Source organism: Lathamus discolor, chromosome Z, assembly GCF_037157495.1.
Source record: "Lathamus discolor isolate bLatDis1 chromosome Z, bLatDis1.hap1, whole genome shotgun sequence".
In the NCBI taxonomy this organism is placed as follows: Eukaryota; Metazoa; Chordata; class Aves; order Psittaciformes; family Psittacidae; genus Lathamus; species Lathamus discolor.
The window spans coordinates 24,492,822-24,514,674 of record NC_088909.1 but is presented as its reverse complement, the minus strand read 5'-3'; the positions used below and the strand labels follow the sequence as shown (position 1 = coordinate 24,514,674).

Below are 21,853 nucleotides of genomic sequence, written 5' to 3'. Positions count from 1 at the left end.
GAACTCTCTTGGGATTAGCATCTCTATCTTTGTGCATTTAAATATGCCAAGGGTTTTCCTTAGAGCTCATCTGCCTTTTACACCAGGGCTCTCCGACGCCTGAGGTTGTACCAGCTTCACAACTGATTCATTTTGGGTAAAATCAACAGTTCACACACTGCCTCCCCTTCACAGGGCATAGAAATCCCAAGCTGCAGCTGTTACCAGTCTATTACGTTTTATTGGGAATGGCACCAACATCAACGCAGGTGTTGTTTTCCACTTGGGAAGCACGAATAGAGCAAATTCACTGTTTGCCTCTTTGCTGGTACTTGGCAAAGGCAAACATTCTGAGGTGCTGCACGGATGAGGGAGCAGCTGAAGCCAAAAGGCACAGTGGGAATGAAGCAGAGCAGTAGGAAAAGAGAAGCTGAGGCCCATTTTAATAAGCAAAGGGCACACCTGCAGCAAGGATTGCCCAGAGTCACTGTGAACCACACCAGTGGTGTCCCTTGGGCATAGGTACCCACATTGCAACTTCCCAGTATGCCCAAGCTACACCAGGAATGACACAGTACTCTCTGGGAGTAACTGAGGGACCATACCTTCATCCTTCCTTGCCAAAGGGTCTTCCATGCTCTACCACGTCCCTGTAAAACCTGTTATCTCAGGAGATACTCTGACTTCTCTTGCTGTTCCTCCCCCTACATTAAGCCCTGACGGTGTCACTCCTTTTGTCCCCTCCTTTGTTTCTCCCAACAGGGAGATTTGAGGAGGGCGTTAATTCACCTGCACACTTCCACCTCCCCCCCAGCTCCCCGCTGTGCCCTCCTCTCACACACACGTCTTGCTCTTTCTTACACAACCGGATCCTGAATGACGCCTGTTTCTCACCTTTCTCTGCTTCCAGCACACTTCCTCTTACGTACCAAGAGAATCCCTGTGCGGAAGAAAGCGCTCCGCGACAGGACGTTGAACTCAGCCCCTTTCCTCCCTCCTGTCTTTTCCCACCAGCTTGCTCTTGGCACATGCCTCACTGGAGCAAACGTTTCCCCAGCTGAAATTCAAAAGGTCTCCATTTCCCCCTCTACAGCAGAGCAGAACAAAGTTGCTGCCACTTCTCAACTTCTCCCTGCTCATTTTTCTTAGGAAATCTCAACAGGATCACAATCTTTCCCGTTCAAGTTGGAGACCTTCAGGAGCACATTACCCTGCCTGTGCTGGGATTCTCCAAAGAGAAAGCACAGCCACACTGGCTTAGAAACACCTGAGCAGAACCAAACTAAGCTTAGCAGGAGCCTCAAGTGGCACCTCAAGTCCTCCCCTTTAACTGCTGCTGCTAAGCCAGCCTGTTTCCCCTGCTCTTCCAAAACACCCAGCCTGGAGTGCTAATGCCAGGAGTTACAACTTACTCCAGCACAAAGTAGAGAAAACTCAAGCCCTGTGCTTTGACACGGAGTTGCACACAGGGGGCTCAACAGGCTGAGAGAGGGAAACATGCCCTGCCAGAAACCAGGATTAACCAAGGAGCCACCGGGACATGGTGCACACTCGCGGTAAAGCATGACAGCAGGCAAGCACTGCCCAGCCCTCGACATTCCCATCAGTCCAGGGCTTTCAAGGGGAAGCATGCTGGCTCAGAAAGCTCCTTTGGCTTAGTTACCACCAGTGCGCGGCCAAAACCAGCGGCACAATCCCCAGCATGGCAACATTTCCCCCATCTTGCAGAATCACGCTGCTGAGACATTTTATTCTGGATGCGCTGTGCTGCAGCAGGTAACTTGCTCTGCTGCACACCACGTGAATTCCACTGCTCTCCTCCTCCAGCCCAGTGCTCAGCCTCCACAGCCCAGCACTTACCCTGTCGATGTTCCTCAGAGCTAGCGCCGCTATGTAGAACTGGCGGGGAACGTAGTTCTCAAACACCACCTCGGATGGGAACGGCTGGAACAACCTCTGGTCCAGGCCAACTGCTGAGAACTGCAGATGCAAGACAGAGCAGAGAGAGCTTCAGCTGCTGGGAGAAAGATTAACGAATGAAGATCCCACACTGATCTCCAGTAAATACAGTCTCTTGGTGAGTACATCTGCCCAGCTCACACTAGGAGATGGGAGCCCACCCACCTCCACTCTCAGCTCACAAAACGTTTCTGGACCATGTTGAGCAGCCTCAAGCTAAGAAGCTCTTTTGCAGGCTGTTTCTCCAGGCTGCCTTCTCCAAAAGGCAAAGCAGCGCCCACCTCCAGCAGAGCCCTCTGCTAAGGGGCTCACTCAGCTCCAGACGCTTGCTGGAACAGTCACGAGCACTCAGGGAGCAAGCAAAACCCAGGAGTTTCCAGGAGCCTCCACAGGAAACAATTTGCAGGTGAACTTCCCTCTGAGACAGCGAGACTGAGTCCCACGCATCCCAAATATCTTTTTGGTTTTTTGATGCAGACCCGAGAAACCAGTCGGAAGACACCAGTACCAGGGAGGAAAGGCCAACAAGAAAGTAACAGGGCAGGAGGGAAACAGACAAATGAGGTGAATGCTGGATGGGGATGAAGTTTCAGCTGAAGTCTCAGCATTACGGGGCAACTTGAGCTAGACTGCAATTCGTATCCCCTTTCCCCACGAGCTTTAAGTTGATGCTTCACTATTCTCTTACTGCTCGTTTCTTGAACACCGCTGCAGAAGCAGCTCTGAAAAATGCACGCAAAGACCAAACGCTGACCCAGCAGAGGCAGTACTTGGAGATAATTCCTCCCTGCTTGCTCTCCCCTCTCCCAGCTGCACTGCTGTCACTCGAGAGACACAGGCAGCTCTCCCGCTTCTCCACAAAAGCCACGCTCAGGCCGAGCCCAGTAGCTGTTGCACTGCCAGTTATTTGGGCGCCCGTCTTACGTGTTCCCACCTCCTGTGCTGCCTGGGGCAACCCGTAACCGATGTGCTACATCAGGTCTCTTGCTGGCAGCTTTCTGCTCAACAGCCTACCTCAGTCATCCACCCACCTGGACTGTGTGTTAGACTGAGCAGTCCTGCAAGAAAAGCAGCTTTGAACATCCATCTAAGAGAACACTGATCCAGGCAAAGCGCATCCACTCTTCTCTGCCCAGCAAAACCCACCCACTGCAGCAGAGGTTCCACTGCCTTTGTGCAGACCAGGACTTCAATGGCTCATTGGAGAAATGTGTTTTTTGCCTTTCCCCCAGCACAAAGAACTCCACCACCACCAGTTGGAAATGACAACAGGACCTCATCACCAAGCTGCTTGGGTAAGCTGGAGGCAAGGCTGCCATAAGCACGTGCCCTCTTCAAATGTCACATCAAACGGCAAGGAGAAGAGCAGGGAAAGGCTACCTTTTGATGGGAGACTTCACCCATGTCCCGAAGCTGGGTAGCCCGGGGCCGCCTCATCTCCCGAGGGCTGGCCAGCCTCTGCCTGGTGGTGAGAGACTCTTCTGCCTCTCTGACCAGCTTCGGATTACGAGATGCTGCCACTCTGCTCTGGAATCCATCCGCCCTTCTGGAGGACCTCATGGGCCGGGGGGTCTTGCCACTGGCCATGTCGCAGAGGTCGCCTGGAAGAAGCAACAGTTGGACAATCCACAACCCCAGAACCTTAAAACCCTGGACCCACGGAACCCTGGAACCCCGCAACCTCAGGGAAGGGCTCTTAAAGCTCACCCAGTTCCAACCCCCTGCCACGGGCAGGGACACCTTCCACTAGGGCAGGTTGCTCCAAGCCCCGTCCAACCTGGCCTTGAACACTGCCAGGGATGGGGCAGCCACAGCTTCTCTGGGCAACCTGTGCCAGGGCCTCGCCATTCCTGGCACACCCAAAGGACACAGCTGTGTCTCCAGCCTCTGGCATCCTTCCTAAGCGGAGAACACAGGGCCTCCCCACCCTCACTCATGATTAGTATTTAGGCCATATTTAGGCTCCATTCATAGATGTAAAACCCCACAACAAACAGACCCTGAGCCAAAACAGCCTTTTGCTCTGGGGGCAGTCCCACGAGCCACACAGACGCACCAGGCGCTACTGGCACTTCTCACCCTCTCTGCAAGGAGCCTGATGATGTTTCTAACTAAGTCAGCACAGAGTTCAAGACTCTGATTAAGAACTATAGTTTCTCAAGGCTACTTTGCCTGGCTCACGTTACAAAGATTATCTGGCAAAAACGGCTCCTTCCAGGCAGGAAATCACCCCACTGCCCAAGAGCATTTCTCCATGCAGAAGGACGCCCTAATTTTCACTTGTTAACACCCAAACTCCAGGCTCCCTCCAGGCACTCCAGGCTGCCACAGCAGGAAAAAAGCAGGAAACCATCGAAGGCACATGAGCAATTAGCTCAGAGCTACGTAAAATCCAGGATGATATTCCCTCCTGCTTCCCTGTGCTCCACATCACCTCTGCTGTGTGCACTTGCTGTACACAGCAAGACAGCATCTAGGCAAAGATGGCCATTCCCTGCCCCTCGACTGCTCCCCACACCCTGCAAGCAAGGCGATCACTTCATTCCTTTACTGCCAAGGCAGCGACAGCACGGCACGTGTTTGTGGTGCCGGGCCCTCCACGGCTTCAGGAAACAAGGCTACCGTTTCCTTCTGTCCTTGCAAGAAACTCCAGAGCTCTGCACTGCCCTACGGACAGGAGGACCTGCTGCAGCAAGAGCTGGGATTTAGAGCTGGAAATAACTCCTTTTCAAGGGAAAAACCTAATGGGGATGATCCAGCATTAAGCTGGGTTTCAGTGGTTTCTTACCGGGTCTTAAGAATAACTGCCTTATTCGTTCCAATTCTCCGAGCTGTGATTTCACTTCACTTGAAACGAACCCTGTCGTCGCCCCCACAACGCTTATTTCCAGAGGGCTTCCAACCTCCACAGCCCAGCCAGCCCAGCAGCTTCCCCCCGCGCCCTGGAGCAAGGCTCTTCCACAGCCCCAGAGCCTGCAGGGACCAGCCTCCCAGAGGAGCAGGAAAGGAGCACAACGGAGCAATCGGGCACATCTCCCTGCAGGGGCAGGACAAACCAGCCACCAGGACACAGCACCCCTCCAGCCCACCACCCCACGGCTCCCTGCTCCCCACCTCAGACAGCCAAGGCTCCCTTTGCTGCAGGACCTACAGCCTAGCTCCAAGTCTCTACCCTCACTGCAAGTTGCACGGCAATTTCAGAGCCCGTTCAAGCCCTTCTACCTGCCCAGCCCTGCTCTTAGCCCAGGGATGTTTAAATCCTGCCGGCTATCACACAACTGCCCCATCCCTGCTGCCAGCGGAGCTGCCTCCTCCCTGCCCAGGGCCAGACGCTACCTGAGCACGGGTGATTCACGCTTCTCCTGGAGGATTCCTCCGTGCGGGGCCCAGCCTTGGCTCCTGAATGCCCTCGCGCTGCTCGGCAGCTGTGGGCAGCTGCAGGGACAGGAGCCGCCCAGGGACGCCTCGGTGTGGCTCTTGCCCACCAGCACAGCAGCTAACTGCTGCTGGGCTGCCAACAGCCAGGGGAACCTGGGCAGCAAAGGACAGGGCTGGCACCTGGGCTGCCCAGCCCCTCTCCTCAACGCTCTGGCTTTGCCAGCTAGGGCAGGGTTTCACCAGCGCCTCGAGGAAGCAGAGCTCAGAGCCTGACAGTAGCTCAAGCCTGCTCCTGCCTCAGCGGCTCAGCAACTCCTGCTCTCACTGGGCCACGGCTGCTGCTCGCCTTTAACAGCAGCAGCTCCCCTGTACGTCACAATAGGCGAGGGCCACACGTGGCTTCCACGGCCACCGCAGGGCCTTGCTAAAGCTACAGCCTTGCGGATCCCTGCAGCCCCCCGACACCTTCAATGTCTCCCCCGCAGTGAAGCCCTGCAGCAGGGCTAAAGTGCACCTTACAGCAGCATTTGGTCACGCTCCGTGAGCGACACATAAATTGCTGGAGACACCGCAGATGAGCCAAGAATTTCTCTGCTTCAGCAGGAAAGAAAAAAGCTTCCGCACTGACTACAAAGCAACCATTTAATTCCTACTTTGCTGGCCCACGAGGAGCCCCGCCACACCAGGGCCATGGCCAGGCTGCCTTTGGGGTGACCCCTGTTGCTGTCCCTGGTGAGCACCCGTCGATGACTTTGTACCCATTAAGCCTGCGCACACGGGCACACGCACCACACAAGGCCACCCAACTGCCCGGGGCATCTCAGCTGCCAGGAGCTTCACACGTTTGCAGCACAGCGTTTGCCAGAAACAAAAGCTTCCCATGAGACTCGGGGCCACAGGCAAAGCAAATCCTCACACCTGCCTGGCGGGGAACGTGGAGCCCTCACTTTGAAACCAACACTCATCATCTGGGCCTTTACAACACAGGCAGGGAGGATATGAGCCCCGAGTGCTAACTGGCTCTCCAGGCAGCCAGCCTCTGGAAACACTCCAAAACATGTCCCGCACCATGTCCAGCCACGAATCCAGCTGGAAACTGGAGAGCTCAGGCAAAGACACCTCAGGCGTGACACCCCTGTGTGCTGAAGGCACCAAGGCAGAAGCTCTCTAACTAAAGGAAACCTCTTACAAAAGCTCTACCACAGCTGACATCATTAATAGGAGCCCACTAGTAGAGCTTCCTGCTATTTCCTTCATAACCTTCAACTGCCAGCCAACGCTGAGACAGCCCAAGCTCCCTTCCAGGGTCATAGAATCATAGAATAGTTAGGGTTGGAAGGGGCCTCAAGATCATCTAGTTCCAACCCCCCTGCCATGGCCAGGGACACCTCACGCTAAACCATCCCACGCAAGGCTTCATCCAACCTGGCCTCGCACACCGCCAGGGATGGAGCACTCACAACCTCCCTGGGCAACCCATTCCACACCACCCTAACAGGAAAGAATTTCCTCCTTAGATCCAATCTAAACTTCCCCTGTTTAAGTTTTAACCCCTTACCCCTTGTGCTGTCACTACAGTCCCTGATGAAGAGTCCCTCCCCAGCATCCCTATAGGCCCCCTTCAGGTACTGGAAGGCTGCTATTACGTCCCCACGCAGCCTTCTCTTCTCCACACTGAACAGCCCCAACTTGCTCAGCCTATCTTCATACGGGAGGCGCTCCAGTCCCCTGATCATCCTCGTGGCCCTCCTCTGGACTTGTTCCAGCAGTTCCATGTCCTTTTTATGTCGAGGACACCAGAACTGCACACAATACTCCAGGTGAGGTCTCACAAGAGCAGAGTAGAGGGGCAGGGTCACCTCTTTCGACCTGCTGGTCTCGCTCCTTTTGATGCAGCCCAGGATACGGTTGGCTTTCTGGGCTGCGAGCGCACACTGCCGGCTCATGTTCATTTCCTCATCGACCAGCACCCCCAGGTCCTTCTCTGCAGGGCCGCTCTGAATCTCTTCTTTGCCCAACCTGTAGCTGTGCCTGGGATTGCTCCAACCCAGGTGTAGGACCTTGCACTTGTCATGGTTGAACTTCATAAGGTTGGCATCAGCCCACCTTACAAGCGTGTCAAGGTCCCTCTGGATGGCATCCCTTCCCTCCAGCGTATCAACCGGACCACACAGCTTGGTGTCACTGGCAAACTTGCTGAGGGCGCACTCAAGCCCACTGTCCATGTCAGCGACAAAGATGTTGAGTAAGACCGGTCCCAACACCGATCCCTGAGGGACACCACTCGTTACCGGTCTCCAGCCGGATATCGAGCCATTGAGCACAACTCTTTGCGTGCGGCCGTCCAGCCAGTTCTTTATCCACCGAGTGGTCCATCCATCAAATTGATATCTCTCCAATTCAGAGAGAAGGATGTCGTGTGGGACAGTGTCAAACGCTTTGCACAAGTCCAGGTAGATGACATCAACTGCTTTACCCTTGTCCATCAATTCTGTAGCCCCATCATAGAAGGCCACCACATTGGTCAGGCAGGATTTCCCCTTAGTGAAGCCATGCTGGCTGTCACCAAGCACCTTGTTGTTTTTCATGTGCCTTAGCATGCTGTCCAGGAGAATGTGCTCCAAGATTTTACCAGGCACAGAGGTAAGACTCTGTAATTCCCCGTGTCTTCCATTTTCCCCTTCTTGAAAATGGGGTTTATATTTCCCGTTTTCCAGTCGTCGGGAACTTCACCTGGCTGCCATTATTTTTCAAATATGATGCCCAGTAGCTTAGCAACGTCATTCGCCAGCTCCTTCAGGACCCGCGGATGGATTCCATCAGGTTCCATGGACTTGTGCACGTTCAGGTTCTTAAGACAGTCTTGAACCAGATCCTCTCCTATAGTGGGCCTAAGGTCTTCATTCTCAAATTTTTACCTTTAAGTGGAACCGACTGAAGTCTTAACCGCGCTTTCCCAAAGAATCTTAGAGAATAACAGAATCGTAGAACGCTTTGGATTGGAAAGGACCTTAAGATCCTCTAGTTCCAACACCCTGTCACAGGGAGGGACACCTCACACAAGAACATGGTGCCCAAGCCCCGTCCAACCTGGCCTTGAACACTGCCAGGGATGGAGCATTCACCACTGCTTTGGGCAACCTGTGCCAGTGCCCCACCACCCGCACAGTGAAGAATTTCTTCCTTCTAGCTAACCTGAACTTCCTCTGTTTCACTTTAAGCCCATCACCCCTTGTCCTCTTGATACAGTCCCTGATCAAGAGTCCCTCCCCAGCATGCTTGTAGGCCCCCTTCAGATACTGGAAGGCTGCTATGAGGCCTCCACCCCGCCTTCCCTTCTCCACGCTGAACAGCCCCAGCTTTCTCAGCCTGTCTTTGTACAGGAGCTGCTCCATCCCCCTTAGCATCCTCGTGGCCCTCCTCTGGATTTGCTCCAACAGCTCTAGGTCCTTCTGTTGAGGACACCAGAACTGTACACTGTGCTCCCAGTGGGGGTCTCATGAGAGCAGAGGAGCAGGATCACCTCCCTTGACCTGCTGGTCATGCTCTTGGTGATACAGCCCAGGACACAGGGGGTTTCCGGGCTCAAGCGCACGCTGAAGCGCCTCATGTTCCAACCCCCAGGTCCTTCTCCTCACGCTGCTCTGAATCACTTCTCTGCGCAGCCTGCAGCTGTGCCTGGGATTGCCCTGACCCAGGGCCAGGAGCCTGCACTCGGCTTTGCTGAACTTCATGAGGCTGGCCACCTCTCCAGCATGTGCAGGTCCCTCTGGATGCCATCCCTTCCCTCCAGCGCGCCGGCTGCACCACACAGCTTGGTGTTGTCTGCAAGCTTGCTGAGGGCGCTCGATCCCACTGTCTGTGTCAGCGACAAAGATGTTGAACAGGGTCTGCCCCAACACCGACCCCTGACGGACACCATTCGTCACTGGTCTCCGTTTACACATTGAGCCATTGACCGCGACTCTCTGTGTGCAGTCATCCAGCCAATTCCTTGTCCAGCGGCTGTGCATCCAGCGAATTCATGCCTCTCCCGTTTAGAGACAAGGACGTCGTGTGGGAGGATGCTAAATGAAATTTATTGGCTCCAGAGAGCACGAACGTGGCGGGAAGGGCCAGGGGCAGCTGGTCACTTGCGGGTGGAGGGCAGGCCCCGGAGGTGGTAGATCCAGGAGCCGCCAGGGCAAGAGACCACCAGCCTGCTGGTGACAGGAGCCGGGCCGCCCGTGAAGGAGACGGTGATGGTGGTGCTGCTCTTGGCGCGCAGCATCTCGGGGGCCCTGACGCTGAAGGCCGGGTGCTTTACGGCATACTGGAACGCCGTGGCCCTCGGGAAGACGTTCCTGAAGGAGACGGAGGTGGTGCCGCCGGCTGGGATGAGGAAGGGGCCCTGGGGTTCAGGGGGCATCGCAAGGCCGATGAGTGGGATGCAGTACTGCCCGCCCAGTGCAGAGCTGAGCTGCAGCGTGGCCTTGGCTTTGCCCAGGTGGCAGGGCTCAAAGGTCACTTCCACATTCAGCTCCGAGCCCCCAGCACTGGCGGGTGCCGCACTGATGGATTTGGCCGTCTGGAAGTCGGCACAGTCGGTCTGCGCAGGGGAGACAAGAGACCATGGGGGGTTGGTCACAACAGCAGAGCCAGCGCCTCGGGAAGAACACGATGGTCCCCTGGCCCTGGCCCGTCCCACCCAGACCATAGCCCTGGTGAGTGCCTGCGGTGAATGGGCACGAGAAGTGTGCAAACGTGCCCAGCAGGAACAACCCTGCACCCAAGCCCCAAGACTGCCAGACCTGGGCTGCAAGCGGGAAGCAAGCCCAGGCACCACGGGGCCTGCAAAACCAGCTCCAACCAGGGCAGCAGACACGGGCCCGCAAGGGAGGACAAGCCCACACTAGTGGGAAGGCCCCTGGGCTCACATGGCCACCCTGGCTCTGCCAGGCCACGCCAGAGGCACTCGGACCCCCTGGTGGAGAGGGCTGGTGCTGGCCAGAGGAGCTGCCTCCCAGCCAGAGCCCCGGCAGCCCGGGCTCACCTGTAGGAGGTACTCGGTCTCCTGCTGGGCAAAATTCCGGATTTTGGTGGTGATGGTCTGACGGGAGCCCAGCGTGGTGCGGAAATACACGGGCTTCTCTGGCCTGCTCGAGGTGGCTTTCAGCTGCAGGTTGTAAGACAGAGAGCCCAAGTCGCTGCTCTGGAGCACCAGGTGCCCCGTGCTCTCACCCGTTTTCAGGGGCTGATACTCCAAGACAAGATCCACCTGGGAGGAAGGAAGGAAAAAGCCACGGCGTCAGGCACAGGCAGGGAACACGTGTGCCTGAGAAGGGGGCAGCTTGTCCCTGCTCTGCTCAGGCAGCGCTTGAAGGCTGGGCTGCCTTCCCCGCTCTGACTCCCTCTCTCTCGGGCACAGCCTTGCTCCTTCTGGGGGACGGTTCACTCAGGGACAGATCCCAACAGCTCAGAGCCCTCCAGCATGATGCCAGAAGCTGCCCACCCTAAAAAGCCCCTGTGCTCCCCCAGGGCACACACCACCTCCTGTCAATGCAGGCTGCAGACAACCTGGCCGCGGGATCAGGCTTGTCCTGCAGCCACTCGCACCTGGAAGCAACACATTAAATGAGGGGCACATGGCACAAGGGCCTGCCACGTGACGCCCAGTGGCGGCGTGTTACAGGGGCCAGCAGGGCAGACTCCACCAGCGCAGGATGATTCCCACTGGGGATATTCTCGCACACTGCTCCCTCTCTACGTCATCGGCAGGGAGCTGCCACCACGGAAAGAGGCCCCACATGGCTCCTTTCAGGCATCACCCTCCAAGAGCCCCCCTCCGGCCACGAGTAGGGAGAGCAGAGTGAGCCGGAGGAGCTTTGCTCCTACCTTTGACTGTGCAGGAACAGTAAAGTGCTGTGGAACGCTGACGTCCGGCACTTTGCAGTTGATGGCAAACGTCACCGGGACAGGCAGAGGGTTGTCCACCTTGACGGTGGAGGACACTCTCTGCCGAACGGCGGTGCTCATTTCAACAGTGCCGATGGGTCCCGAAGCCATCACCTTGAAAGTCACCATGTGGAACAAGTACTCTCCGGTTGTCTCGTTGAGGAAGGTCACCTGAATCAGACAGAAAGGGAAGTGCTGCTCATTCCACACATGAAAACAGACCCGGAAGAGCCCACCGAGCTCAGCGCCCTGCTTCCAGGAATGGCTATGAGCACCCAGCGAGGAGGAGTGCAAGACCAGAGAAAGCACCTGTGGTATTTCATAGGACCCGTGCACGTGGAGGTATGAAAACGGGCGTGTAGCTTCTCAGTGAGCCAACAGCTCCTTGAAGGGCCCTGCAGACCAGTGTCCTCACTCACCTTTGCCCTGTAGACTCCTTCTTTGTAGGAGAAGAAGGTGAGCTGGTAGTCCTTCTTCGCAGAGCTCGGCACGTCGATGTATGAACACCCCTGCAGCACGGAACTGCTTTCCAGGTTCTCTGGTTTGAGCATGTCAATAACCACCAGGAACCTGCGGGTGAGAAGGACGCAGTGAAGGTCAACAGGAAGGACTCCCATAGGATACCCATCGTGCGGGGGTACAATACAGTCCCTCTCATCCTCAGTGCCTCGGGCACAGGGCGCCAGCTCTCACCCCCCTTGGAGGAAAGCCCTCCAGGATGGCTCTGCACAGGCAGAACGTGGGTATGGCCAGACACAGCCAAGGAGTGGGAAAAGCTTTCAGGAGGGAGCTTCCAGGCACTGGAAGCTTCCTTCCTTGTGCTGCTGCAGGGATTGCTCATGAGGCCAGACTCCCTGGGCTGGACTCACCTCTGTGGTCTCTGCAGCCAGTTGGACACAGGGATGAGCTCCGTGTGGGAATTCCTGCACGCAACCTGCCGGGAAATGGCCCCTGAACACCTGGGGGCTTCAGCAGTTCCTTCCAGCTGGTAGCGTAAGCCTGTCCCGTCCGGCAGGGGGAAGAAGATGGAGCCCTACAGACAACGAATAGGACAAGTCGGCTCTGGAGCACCCCTGGACAGTCCCACGCCTGAGGCTCTCACTGAGGCAGCTTTCAGCACGTCCAGCTGGCAGAGCTGTGACTGCAGCCCTGTCCCGCGCAGGAGGAGACAGACGCCAGCGTCGCACCTGCTCTGAGCTGCTTGTGAGCGGGTGCGTGGCCCACAGGACACGGCACAGCTACAGGACACAGAGGCATCATCTCTGGGAAAGCAAGGAAACACGGGCCCTGCAGCAGAGCTGCTCTGCACATCCCAACACTCCCTTACTGGCCCCACTCACCTGGGCATGTCCCTGCCAGCCTGTGCTCACGCAGGGACAGCCGTGGGCAGGGGGTGGCTGTCCCTGATGAGCTCCATTGCCTCAGTCCTGCTGGCCTTAGCCCCAACAGCGCTGACCAGAGAGCAGCCTGTAAGCTGGCACAACAGGGGCCCCCAGACATGGGCCATGGAAAGCTCATATCCATGCTCATTCTGGGTGCCCGTGCATCCCAGACACCTGCCTCTGCCTCCACAGCAGCTGAAAGCTGCAAGACTCCTCACGCAGGCTGTACGTTAAAGAGATGCTGAGCACGTGCGACCCTAAGGGCACAGATCTGCTGAGCACCCTGGAGACTTGAGGCAAGAAATCTCTGACCTGGCCCACTGTAAGGCCAGCTGGAGCGGGACAAGGAGCGCGACAAGGACCCGGCAGCTCCAGCACCACAGAGCCCTTCTGAACTGACCCCTTGGATTTGGGAGCTTGTTGCTGGCCTGGCACAGAAAACATTGCAGAGGGGCCAGTCACCCCCATGTGCCCAGCCTGAGACCTGCAGGAAGGGCTCCTCCCAAAGCTCCTGCATGACGCTCAAGAGATCTCTCTCGTTTCCCACCTGCCTGCTCACGGCCAGGACGGCACTGACAAACTGCAGGGCAGCTTTGCCCTTCTTGCTCCCTGCAAGCTGCAGAAGGACACCAGCCAGGTGCTGCTGGCAGAAGTGGTTGTGCCCGGGGCTTGGAGAGCCTGTGCAGCCCGTGCGCTGAGCATGGGGGTCTCTGAGCCCCCTGGGCTGCCACAAGCAGCGACCCAGAGCTACGCAGAACAAACTTCATTTCTTGGCCTGCAGAAAGCCTGGCTTTTTACGTTAGCTGCTCCAACACGTTTGGTGCTCAGTCCCGACTTCCCATCTGCCCTTTGCCCGTGCCTGGCCCCCAGCCACCACAAAACCCACCTTCCAACAGAGAGCACAGGACACCTTCAGCTTGGACAGGACCTCCAAAGGTCATCTCGGCCAACCTCCTGCCCAAAGGAGAGTGACCTACGAGGGTCAGCACGCTGGCACAGCTCACCTACCTGATGCTTCTTGTTCCCACAGCTCATGGTTAGGGGTCTGTAGGTGACCTGGTAGGCCTTTTCTTTTTGCCTGGCCTCCAGATGGATAAATTCAGGCCCTTTCCAGTATTTCCCCTCAACAATGGGCTGCAGGGTCCAGGCCTCGCTGCTCGGGTTCGACAGGAGGATGGTCTGGCTCTGCTTCTCACGCACATTGCAGCTGAAAGTCAGGGTCTGCAACAGAGGAGCACAGAGGCTGCGGGGTCGTACCCACAATCCTTGCCACTCTTCTCACGCTGGCTCTACACCAGGACCTGGAGCACGGGGAGCAGCTTTTCCTTGTCACATGCAAAAATTACACTTTGGCCACAGCTTTTGGAGTAAATCAAGCTGGTTGTTCTTGAAGAAGGGAGCAGAACAAGCCTTTCGCATGCTGGGTGAAAGGAAACTTCAGGGGAGTCCTGAAAGGAAACTGCTGTGCAAGGACAGATCTGCAGCCACACAGCCCTTTCCTTCATGGGCAGGATGAAGAGGAGCTCCATGCTCTCTTTGGGAGCAAGAGCCAACTGCTCCCAAGCTACCCCCTCCCAGGGGCTGGATGCAGATGCCTTGCCCCTTCCTACTGCTGAATGCCCTCCCCTGGCCCGGCACGGGGGAGAAGTGTGGCTGCGGGTGCAGTGCTGGGATACAGCGGGGTGGCTCTGTGGGGAGGGTCTCAGGAGAGCCCGGCAGGGTGCTCCCACGGCACGGGTGCTACAGTGCAGAGCCAGGACAACCGAGCTGCTCACTGGAGGAGCAACACCTCGAACAGGGGAGAAAGGCAATGACAGGGCTCAGGAACTCTGGCAGTCCTGCCCAGCACTTTCTCTCTGGGATACCCCGGCACAAGCCAGTCTGCGCTCGCAAGTGTCCTTCAGTTCCTGCCCTGGCAGAGATGTGGCGCAAATGCTGGGGTCCAGGGGCCCATCCTGTCCCTGCTGCGTTACCTCTCTGGTGCCAGGGGCCTCCACGCAGGATCCTGATAGCGTAAGGCGGAGCGCCTCGCTGCCCGGGATGAAGCACCGCAGCCCCTCGTACTGGACAGCCTGGCTCAGCTTCGAGGGGCGGAAGGTCACAACGAAGGGGACATCCACCCCTGGCCTGATGTAACCCTTCGTGGGGCTGATAGAAAAGTCCGGCTGGAAGCTCTCCACGTCCCACAAAAACCTTGCCAAGGAAAGCACAAGGACAGGAAAGAAGGATTAGCCACGGGGAGCTGTCAAGGCAGGGTAAGTCTCAGCGTGAGGCTCTCCGTCTCTGGTGGGCTTTCCCACCACATCTCAGGCCTGATGCTGAGCCACCTGGCAATAAGGCTTCAGGCTGGGCAGGACCCACTGCACCCATCTCTAAATGAGCTTTTGCTCGTACCCCCTTGCTAACTGCCAGGGCCTGACTGCACGGCCATGGCTGCACGACTCTCCAGCGGGATGGAGAAGCAGAGAGGAGCTATCTGGGCACACTACGGCTCCTCACAACCCTCATCCAAGCAATCAGCCCTCAGAGAGGCGGGGGGGTCCTGCTTTACCTGACTCCTGCGTCGCCCGCGTTCCGCATGACGACGCGCCGGCACGTGTAGCTCTGCCGTACCACGGCTCCAAAGCTGAGCTGGTCCTGGTCCAAGCTCACGAGGCTGCCCTGGCAGGAGCCGCGCACCGCAAAGAGGGAGCGCACCAGCCCGCGGCACTCCAGCAGCACTTCCCCGCTGAACGGCTGCATGCGGCGCTTCGGGGAGAAGGTCACCTCCACTTTGCAGGTGTCTCCTCTGGCCTTCAGCTTTAGCTCCTTGCTGGGCTTCAAGCACAGAACCTACCCGAAGAGATGAGTGGAGACTATTTCATCTGGCAAGCCAGCTGCGGAGCCTCCCTCACCAGACTCAGGGAAGAGGCTTCCAATTCCTCTTCTGTCCGCACCAACACTGACCCAGTCCCACTCATTCCCTCGTAGGCATTCCTAGGTAATACCAAAGGTGTTTTCTGCCATGTGTCCACCTGGTCACGGTGAGGTCACCTCTGCCTTCTAAAGCTTTCATGGAAGTTCCAACAGAGCTGTAACCCTCCCTCTTTCAAGATTCACCTCCCTCGCCTTTCCAGATCTAAAATATGTGGCTGCATCCTGACCTATGCGTCTAAAACAGCTTAGAGGAATTGTGCCGCCTTCTCACTTGTGGCTCTCGGGGAGTCCTGGCACCCCGCTCAGCTGAAGCATTCACACTGCAAGCATCTGCTGGCAGAGCAGTGCCAGCAGGGAGGACGGGGCAGGCACAGGCAGCCAGGGCAGCCCACAGCTGTCATTAGCTACTACCTCCCACCCACAGCAGCTCATCGCTCCCTGCAGGCACGCTAAAGTGCTCTGCAGAGAAGGAATGGCACTTACCCCAGCTTCCTGCAACTCTGGCACGGTGGATGTGACTCTGAGCTTAAAGGCGAGAGGGCCTGCACTCTTGTTGGCTATGGTGACGATCTTCTTCACCGTCTGCCCAATGCAGATGTTTCCTAGCTTCACCACCTTTCCTGGTGGATGCACAACGTCAACCTGAGGCAGGAGGGATTGATATCAAGCCAAAGGAAAGAAGGAGAAGAGGTTTTCTGCCACTCTCGTGGCAGAAACACAAACCATGGTAGGCTGGGGAAGAGATGAGGAAATGAGAAAACCATGCTGGTTGCCACCTGCACTTTTAGCATTTGGATTTCATCTCACCTTCATTTCTATGCCCCTTCCTTGGGCCTCAACAGTCAGCTTCTCAGCCGGGGCACACGGAGGCAGCAACAAGCTGTTGTGGCTGTTGTCGTCTTTAGGTGTCCGTAGGAGCTGCGCACAGAGGGAAGAGAAACCACAGACAGCATGAGTTTCTGGACCTTCACCACGTGAACAGACTCCCCAGACGAGCCATCCCCTCCCATATTCTTTCCCCCCAGTGGCAGGGATTATCCAAGTCCCTCCACAGCCTGCCAGCAGAGCCGGCTAACCCTGGAATGCCACCGGGCTTTGCCCTGCGCGCTGCCCCCGTCTCCCTGGCACAAGCCTGGGAATGCTGGAGCGCTGGGAATCTCCAGGAGCGTGCACAGACCTTCCCCCTCACCTGCTCCTCAGCAAGGTGCTGCTGGTCAAACTCCAGTGAGTAAACCCCACAGGGGTTCTTCACCACCACTGTCCCCTCTTCCCCATGGCTCTGTGGCAGCAGCGGTCCCAGCTTGAGCTCTGCGGGGCTCAACTCCAGCCGTGGCTCCAGACCACATCCCAAGACCGGCACCCGCAGGCGTTGGCTGCTCTGGCAAATCTGGATCTGCAGCTCGCCCCGGTAGCACTTCTGCAAAGAAGCAGCACAGAAAGCTCCTCCGTGAAGCCCCAGGTGACAGCGCCTCCAAGGCAACAATCGCCCCAGGCTCAGGGGTCTTCTCAGCACCTCTAAGCTGAACCCAAACCAGGCAGTTACTTAGAGCAGGGGCTACAGCATCTGCATGGCTCTGAGTAACTGCGGTGAGTCCTGCTGGGGAGTGTAACTGGTCAGTTGGCTACCAGATGGATCTAAAACAGCCTATCAGAGGTTTTCACCTAGTCGTGGGGGAGCGCAACGCACGTGAGAAAAGTCTGCTTTCTCAGACACAGTCCTGGCGCTGCAGCACCGGGCAAACATCAGCTGTGTGAAAGAGGCAGCTGAGCTCTCACTGGACAGAAATAAGGATCGTCTTCTCTGCTCAGTGCTTGGCTCTGGTCAAAGCCAGACACGAGACGCTGAAATCTCCACGAGCAATTGAAAGATCCCTGTGACTGTCCCCAGCCATGGAAGCACTTGGGTCCATCCTGTCACACGCTGCCAGTTTCCAAGTCACGGTGGCCACATGCAAACTGCCTTTGGGAATGCTCCACCATTTAAGCTGACTCCCAAACTGCGTGGGACCGTGCAGGGGAAACTGAGGAACGGTGGGCACAGGGCTGGCAGAAAGCTCCACGCGGAGGCAGAGCTCATTCCCCGCTCCCTGGGCTGGCCTCCCCTTACCACACTGCCCTGACAGTCCTCCTGGGGGTGACACCCACCAAACTCACCTCTTCCGTGGGTGAAAAACGGACTTGGACATGGCACTGCTGTCCTGGAGCGAGGGTTCCAGCTGAGGGCAGCACCTCAAAGCCACAGGGCGCGGGCCTCATCTCCTCCCGCAGCTTGTCACGCTCGCTCGCTGGCAGATGTTTGTCCACCTGCGCACAGAAACCAGTCGCGTGAGGTCTCCTTGGTCTGCGAGGACAGACCCTCGGTTCCTGCAGTGCTCCGAGATGCTGGCACGGTGCAGGGAGCACCTTCATCCCACCCAGACGTGGCCACCCCTGCCTAGAACTGGAGGGCAAACATGTTGGCAGGGCAGGCAGATGGGGAGGCAGTGTCCTCGGAGGGGGAGGAATGGGTGAAGATGGCAGAGAAGTGAAGCGTCAGCTAGTGAGCAGGCCCAGGTGAACCAGCCTTGCTCTGTACCCTCAAAAGCTTCCTCAAGCGAGCTGCAGCCCAAGTGCTCAGGCAGCCAGAGGGGCGGGAAAGCCAAGAGAGGCAAAGAAAACCCAACCGAGAAGTTGTGTGTTACACGTTGTCTGTGCTTTACCTCCTTAACAGCCTCATTCATGCTCATGGACCATTTACAGGGGACCTGGGACGTGTTGTGGAGCTGGATGGTTTCTTCCTGCCACTGCCCACACTGGACAGAGGAGAACTCCAGCCTGTCCCTCGAGAGGCAGAGGGACGGCTCAGCCACAATGGCACGCAGACGGACCTGGAACGTGGGGCCTCCTCTGACCTAGAGAAGGACAGAGCATCCAGTTGAGAGCCCGGCTGACACTCGCTGCTGTGCCCAACCTGCTGCCTGCCCCACAAGCTGGCCTACCTTGATGGGCAGGAGCACATCCACCTTTCCCAGGGGCACGTTGGCACTTTGTGGGTCGAAGCACACTTCAAATGTCTTGGTCTCACAGCAGGGCAGGCGCTTCACAAGGTCCAGGCACACGCTGAAGCCTGAACACAGGAAAATCAAGCAGCTGAGATACACAAGCAACAGGAAATGGCTCAGAAGCACGGCAAGGCCACAGGGGTGTCCTGGCTGGCAGCTCTGTGAAAGACCCCTTTCCACCTCCAGAGAAGCTGCTCTGCTCCCCTTGTCACTGCCCAAAGCAAAAGGATTTTCACAGCCAGAATCCAGGGGTTGCAGGGTAAAAACGAACCACATTGGTTGAGGAGCTCCAGCAATTCCTTCAGCAGGCATCTCAGGGAAGGACGCATACACCTCTCCAAAGGACAATTTCCAACTAAGATACCAAATGCTGTGGTGTTCCCTGGACAGCGGCTTAGAAGAGACGCCTGGCCACCCGTCACAGACAGCAGTCCCCGTGCGACGGAGCTGCAGCCTTACTCCAAGGCCTCTTTGCGAAGCCTGTTTCAATACGGCACAGGATCCCACAGGCCGTTCAATAAGGCTGAGCAGAAGTGCTCTGGCACTAGGAACTCTAAACAAAGCACTTCCGAACCACAGAGGGTCCATCTGGCTGCAACATAATCCCTCAGAGTGCACAAAGAAACTCCGATGGTGCTCACGGGAGCCAAGAGCAGTAGATGCTGAGAGGCGATCACGCTGATCAGCCCATCTGGCCCCTGCAATGACTTTTTAGGGCAGCCACAGGCAGACCAGGTCTCTGGGCACTGCTCGACAGAATTCAGGCTCTTGAACAGGGCACCGGCCAGAGGGGTACTAAGGAGGAAAAAGCTGCCCAAGGAAGTACTCAAATCTCCCCATGCCCAATGGCTCCAGCTGATGTGGCAGAGACAGCCCCTTCAAGCCCCCATGAAGCCTCTTTACCACTGGTTACCTGTGTTATACAGGACATATCCATCGGCCTTGAAAGATGCAGGGAAGTGCCCGGTGTTGGTGAGCTTCACCATGTGTGTGTGGATGTCACCGGGAATGACATAGCCAAGGTCCAGGACGTATTCGGGCAGCTCAGCTCTGAAAGGAGGAGGAAGGACACTTTGTAAAGCCCAGCATGGCGTGGGGTGGAGAAGCAAATGGAGTGGATAATTCTGTATCCACTGCTGTGAAAACTCAAGCCAAGCCCAGGAAACCCAAGGCCTGACCTGAGCACCCAGTAATAAGACTTGGCTAAGTCATGGGGAGTGCAGGGCCTAGGATTTATCAGCCACCAACGGGATCTTCGTGTCAGTTTAAAGCGGGTACTGGACACAGTTCCTATGCTGTGAAAAGCCATTGCAGAGAAGTCCACTGCGTCTCCACGGGTCTCAATGAAACTGCTAAGCTGGTGTCCGGCCCAAGCCTGAAACTGCTTCAGGACCTTCTCACAGGATTTCCTTGCAGAGGATACCTCCACTGCTCTGCAGCCAGATCTGTCCCCAAAGCAGCGCTTGAGAGTATCGCGTGCAGTAACCAACACTACAAGATTGCTGTGAAGGTCTTTTTGCAGGCAATCCCACTTGGAAAAGCACATAAGGGATCTGGACCATTCCCTGCTCTTCCTGCTTAGTGGGGTCTGCTTCTCGGCACAAAGACGCCGGCTTGGAGATGCCCCTTTCACAGCTGGTCAGCAGGGGTGGTGCCTGTGCTGTCTGCAAGGGCTTGCTGGTCTGCACCCCCTCAGCTCTGAGAACAGAACCCAGCAACTGTGGGGAGTGGAGCACCTCCAGAGCTCAGGGTAGCACTGTGCAAGTGAGGACACCGAGCTGCCCACAGGGAGCACGGCGTAGCTCTCAGCATCAGGCCCTTTCGGAAGTCTTCAGCTATTCCCAACTCTGAGACACAAGGAGCTCTCAGGGGCAGGGCTGCACTGCTACAGGAGACAGGCTACAGGAGTCCCTACTAACTTGAGAAGCCTCCGATGTACACGCTGGTGAAAGGCAGTGTCCTCCAGGGGACGGGAGGCGAGAGCTTTCTGCTGCTCCAGGGCATGTTCCTCAATCAGCATCTCCTCCATCTGCATCTGCAGCTGAGCATCCCACTGAGGAAAGGAAAGACAGGGGCTGGTTAGCCAAGGTCCTTCCCAAGGCACAAGCTTGTCTCGGGTGGAGGATCCCACCCTGCTCTTGTTGAGTGGGGCGACGGAGTCATTCTGTCTCACTGGTTGGTGTCTGTGACACTTCCTGCTCTCTCAGGCAGGATCATATCCCCACAGAAATGAACTCCAGTGTCTCTGCCTGCCCAGTTATCAAAGCTGATCTGGACAGACACACAAACAAGCCAGAAACCTTCCAAAGCTCCAAGTATGTCCCTGCCTCCAGTCAGTGCCAAAGCAGCCTGGACAAAAGCTCTCCTGGAAAGGGAACCATGAGAGAGCTGGAGCCTCCTGGAGATACAGAACACAGCACAGCCTCAGGCTGCATTCAGGCTGCTGCTTTACGCTCTGTAAACCTGGCAGGGCTTGGCCGGTGAGCAACAAACCCCCCAGCACCGCCCTGTGTGTCCTTCAGAGCACCAGAAACCCAACTGCCCCAGCACAGCTTTCAGCATCTCCCTGGGGTAGTCAGGAGCTGGCGCATCGCCACGAGGGACAACTCCCAGAGGTGGGCAGCCCAAGGGGCACGCTGAGCTGACACACTCCGTGGCCAGGGGTGTGCAGGGAGGTGCCCAGTGCCGGCAGGGCCCTGGGCAGCTGCCGTGGGGCGCAGGGGCTCCAGTGTCTCGCAGGAGGGTGGCACGTGCGGGACAGGGCAGCAGCTCTACTCACCACGGTGCCCGAGTCGTCCACGCGGGGCTCGGCTGCCACAGCCTCCCCCAGAGCAATGGCCTCTTCTCTCTGGCTGCCTTTGTCCAGCTTTTCTTTGGCCTTTAGGAGGATCTTCTCATATTTGGCGTTGCCTGAAAGCACAGGACACCACCCATAGCAGTGGGGCAGCACAAATCCCACGGAAGACGGGAAGCCCCATTCCCCCGACACCCAGACACAAACTGCTCCAGCAATGTAGGGAAAGGAGATCCTGCTGCTTCTCACCCCCACCCGTCTTTCTCGCCACACAGGAGCATCTCAGCCCCACAGCGTGATGCAAACCCAACCCCTGTCAAAATCCCTGCCAGCCTCTATTACAGCTTTCCCAAGCTTTTCTGCCCAGCCATCATCTTCCCAGACCTCTTGGCAAGCTGTGCACGATGGTTCCTGCGGCAAAGCCCACATGGGCTCGTCTGCCAGAGGCTAAAGAAGCAACCAGAGGGCTG

General features: G+C 57.0%; 3 protein-coding genes across 3 annotated transcripts in view; all 3 read right to left on the bottom strand.

The window, feature by feature from the left end:
* Positions 1 to 3,408, bottom strand: part of LOC136005868 (hydrocephalus-inducing protein-like) — a gene marked incomplete at its 5' end in the record, with an annotated part of 48,548 nt that extends 45,140 nt beyond the window's left edge. Inside the window, 2 exons of the mRNA XM_065663761.1 lie at positions 1,840 to 1,959; positions 3,319 to 3,408. Of these exons, the coding sequence (XP_065519833.1) occupies positions 1,840 to 1,959; positions 3,319 to 3,408 (210 nt within the window). The remainder of the gene's footprint in view (positions 1 to 1,839; positions 1,960 to 3,318) is intronic.
* Positions 3,409 to 3,494: 86 nt separating this feature from the next.
* Positions 3,495 to 13,838, bottom strand: LOC136005867 (hydrocephalus-inducing protein-like; the record flags this gene model as incomplete). Its single annotated transcript, XM_065663760.1, has 7 exons — positions 3,495 to 3,539; positions 9,512 to 9,904; positions 10,349 to 10,552; positions 11,227 to 11,421; positions 11,670 to 11,820; positions 12,120 to 12,283; positions 13,641 to 13,838. Coding segments are annotated over 7 exons (1,350 nt in total), but the record flags the coding sequence as incomplete, so codon positions are not given.
* A 1,341-nt stretch (positions 13,839 to 15,179) lies between these two features.
* The window catches only part of LOC136005866 (hydrocephalus-inducing protein-like), a 50,443-nt gene continuing 43,769 nt past the window's right edge, over positions 15,180 to 21,853 (bottom strand). Inside the window, exons 23-30 of the mRNA XM_065663759.1 lie at positions 21,369 to 21,460; positions 20,509 to 20,642; positions 19,503 to 19,639; positions 18,527 to 18,654; positions 18,248 to 18,439; positions 17,703 to 17,852; positions 16,801 to 16,965; positions 15,180 to 15,380 (exon numbers count right to left, since the gene is read on the bottom strand). Coding sequence (XP_065519831.1) covers positions 15,180 to 15,380; positions 16,801 to 16,965; positions 17,703 to 17,852; positions 18,248 to 18,439; positions 18,527 to 18,654; positions 19,503 to 19,639; positions 20,509 to 20,642; positions 21,369 to 21,460 — 1,199 coding nt within the window. The remainder of the gene's footprint in view (positions 15,381 to 16,800; positions 16,966 to 17,702; positions 17,853 to 18,247; positions 18,440 to 18,526; positions 18,655 to 19,502; positions 19,640 to 20,508; positions 20,643 to 21,368; positions 21,461 to 21,853) is intronic.